At 43.5% G+C, this 3,281-nt stretch overlaps 1 protein-coding gene across 3 annotated transcripts in view; it reads left to right on the top strand.

Annotated features, from left to right (window-relative positions):
- Nucleotides 1–3,281, top strand: part of MIB2 (mindbomb E3 ubiquitin protein ligase 2) — a 53,184-nt gene that overhangs the window by 36,389 nt on the left and 13,514 nt on the right. For all 3 annotated transcript variants that reach the window (XM_009325156.1, XM_009325155.1, XM_009325154.1), the window contains 2 exons: nt 627–789; nt 1,796–1,929. In XM_009325156.1, the coding sequence (XP_009323431.1) occupies nt 627–789; nt 1,796–1,929 (297 nt within the window). The remainder of the gene's footprint in view (nt 1–626; nt 790–1,795; nt 1,930–3,281) is intronic.

Below are 3,281 nucleotides of genomic sequence, written 5' to 3'. Positions count from 1 at the left end.
CAGACCTTTCCGGGACTGCTGAGGCCTTGCAAAATAAATGTTGCCTAGTGCTATTGGCTATCGGTAATACACTCCTATTGCAGCACCCAAAGCAAATGGATAGATGGGGAATCTGACAAAGGATTTGGCTACCAGTAAGTCAGATAAGAGGTTTCACTAACCAAAGTAAACAAGTCCTCTTACGCCCTCCCTAATTCTCTGGAACGAGGCAGGAAAGCGTCCAAGTAGAAAAACGGTCTGATCAGACCGGTATGGCTAAAGAGCAGAATACAAGTGTCCTCCAGGAGCAATTAAATGCACAGAGGAAACCTTTCCTAGTCCCAATTTTATCAGTTCTCTCAGAGTTCTTCAGACCACGTTTTGTTGTTTCACCACCTTCCTCTCCAGACACTTGTAATGTGTCTGGGAAACCCTTCTTATGTAAAACCAGTAACGGAGAAACTGCTGAGAACCCTCTGGTGTCCTTGAAGCGGGAGCTGTCTGCGAATGTGTCACTGTTCAGTGCTTCTTTTCACGCAGCAGGAGTGCCGCCTGCGAAACCACTCTTAGAAGCATTGCATTGGTTCTGAGATGCAAAGCATACTGCATCTTACCTTTTAAAAATCCTTTCTCTCTTTCCGTTGCAGACCCTGGGGCACATCGGCAAAGTGATCAAAGTCTATGGGGATGGAGATTTGCGAGTGTCGGTTGGAGGGCAGTCCTGGACGTTTAACCCAGCTTGCCTGACAGCCTATCAGAGAGATGAGGAAGCAAACCTCATGACAACGGAGAATGCAAAGGAATCAAAAAGTGAGACAGTGAGAACAGAGATGTCTGATCTGTCAGGGATTGTGAAGTGGTTGCTCTGGTGTAACAACAGCAACACTCCTTGGACAGTGTTAAGCTCCAGCTGCCTGTTCTTCCCCGGACAGAGCTCCAAAACCAAGCTGTGCCTTACTGGGGAAGCAAAGCTGGCCTTAACAGGAAAATACAGAATTTAGGACTCAGGAATGCTAACCATAGCACTGCCCTAGGTTCAGTATTTGCTTCTGCTTTGTTCTGTTTCAATTTCCTGTTCCGTCCTGTTGCGTTTCCTTTAGGAGGATACTAATTCTTGAATGCTTGTGAAATATTCCCAGGTCCGTGTGTGGAAGTGTTGTCAAATCAATGATTATTTTGCCCAGTCCACTCCAAAATTGAATCTGGGATCGCATGATGCGTAGAGGGGATTTTGTCTGGTTTGCATATCTGCTCGTAAAATTTTTTGTAGCCTCACCATACTTATTTCCTTTAGGTGTCGGGATCATGTGGGAGAGAGGACAGATGTGCTGGTTTTTTTTGTTCTGCTGTGTAGATGGGCCTTAAACTGTTTGTTCAAGTTAGACTTCAGGGAGAACTTGCATACAAGCCCAAGCTTTTTAACTTTGCTCTGTCTGGAGAACTGTAACACCTCTGTCCTCTCAAGCACTCAAAAGCCTGTAATTAGAGGGCCCATCTGAAAGGACCTGTATTTCTTCCCTAGAGCATCCTTTCCAAAACCATGCATTCCTCTTCAGATTGATTGCCTTTTAGTAGTGATTTTTCTGTGTTGGTCATCTGTAGCATGGTCTCATGTCTTTTGGGGTCTCAAAACATCAGACTTGTAAAGCAAAAGTTCTGTGTGAGCCATAAATTTGTAAAGCTCTTTGTGTGAGCTAAGTATTAGAGGTACAGCAGGCCCACACTGTGGTTATACAGCTGTACTATGCCGACTGTACGCATCTATACACATGCTCTTTGGCCCTCTTAACCTGTGGCTGTTTCTCATTCCTACCAGGTACTTTGATTACTGTATTGGAGAAACTGCTGTCCCAGAAGACAGAGTCAGAGCATGCAGGCTGCCTGGTCATTTGTGCAGCACTCAACAACGCAGCTAAAGTTCGGGAGCTCCTTCAGAAGTACCCAGACAAGGCAAGTTTTGAAGACCTCCTGAATGGTTACTTTTTGTTGCTCTTCTTTAAAATACGGTCATAAAATTTTGTAGTCAAGTGGGGAAAAGGATGGGAGAAAAACAATAGATTTTTCAGACCTATTATTTGCTCCTAACAGCTGGAAAATTATTTTGCTGCAATTTAGGATTAAATTTGTATGTTCAATGTGCATATTTTATGGCTCCAGTTTGTGGCATTAAATCTGAACTAGAGTTAAGTCCTTACAGCTTGTTTCCAAAGCTGACTTTTCCCAGATTTCCTGTATGGACACTGCATCTGTAGACTTAGGGGCAGAGGTATTTATCTATATGAAAACAGTAGCAAGATGTCCAAGTATCTAGGCTCTGTTTGAAAAGAAAGCCATGGGTTGTGTCTGGCTGAATGTGTCTGTCCTTAGATGACCTTGCAAAATGGTGTTGTTGGAGTCGGGAAAGAGAAAAGGTGCCCATATCCTGGTGCTGTGCATGTCTGTGCAGTGTCTTATCTCATGTCTGACTGGGGCAGGGAACTGGGCTTGACTTGTTGCTGAACAATTCATGTGCTTGCAGAGTGCCAAACTTAGGATCACAGCTACTCAAAGCGCTGCTCCTTCAAGCTGCCTGTTTGAAGGTTCAAGCTCCTTCAGTGAGGGGTGCAGGGTTTATAAACAGGTTAAAAAAGGAGAACCAGAGAACAAAGAATTTCAGCAGTGTCCTTGGAAACTACTGGTAACAAAACCTAAGTTTTGTTGAGGCTGTGTCTGCATGACTGCCAGGAGCAGCTGGATGCATGAACCAGGAAAACGAGGATCAATTCTGAAGGAACCCCTGTGAACCTGATTTAGTGGTTAGTTGTCTGGTATTTATTATAGTTCTTTATTTGCAAAGTTAATGGGGCCTCTGGAGATGGGAGGAATAGACAAATACCTGCAATTGTCAAATTTATCCCAGATGAGAAAGCGTCAAGAGTCAGGAATCCATTATGTTATTAGTTATTTTTATTAGATTTCTATTTCTATTCTAATATTTATATTAATAAATTAGTTATTTTTATTATAGTGTTATATACAGCAAGAGGAGGCTGGATTTGAGCCTCACTTAGTATTGCAAGTTGGAATTGCTTGCCAAGGCCTTTCCAGCTTATCAGCATTGTCTTTCTTGTGTAAATGGAAGAATAACACAGTGGCCTCTAATGCCTCCTTGCCTAAATGACTCACCCATCATTTTGAGTGAATCAAGGGAAGTCTTGCCTGTCCTGCTCTCCTGACTGCTGCATAGAACCAACTGCAGGAAAAAGACCTTTGTCCTCCTTGCCAGTCTGCTGAGGTTTTGCTAGCACCTTCATCTCTTTCCC

Source organism: Pygoscelis adeliae, unplaced genomic scaffold, assembly GCF_000699105.1.
Source record: "Pygoscelis adeliae isolate BGI_AS28 unplaced genomic scaffold, ASM69910v1 Scaffold36, whole genome shotgun sequence".
In the NCBI taxonomy this organism is placed as follows: domain Eukaryota; kingdom Metazoa; phylum Chordata; class Aves; order Sphenisciformes; family Spheniscidae; genus Pygoscelis; species Pygoscelis adeliae.
Note: the sequence above shows the minus strand (reverse complement) of the source record. Positions and strands in the feature narration are given on the sequence as shown.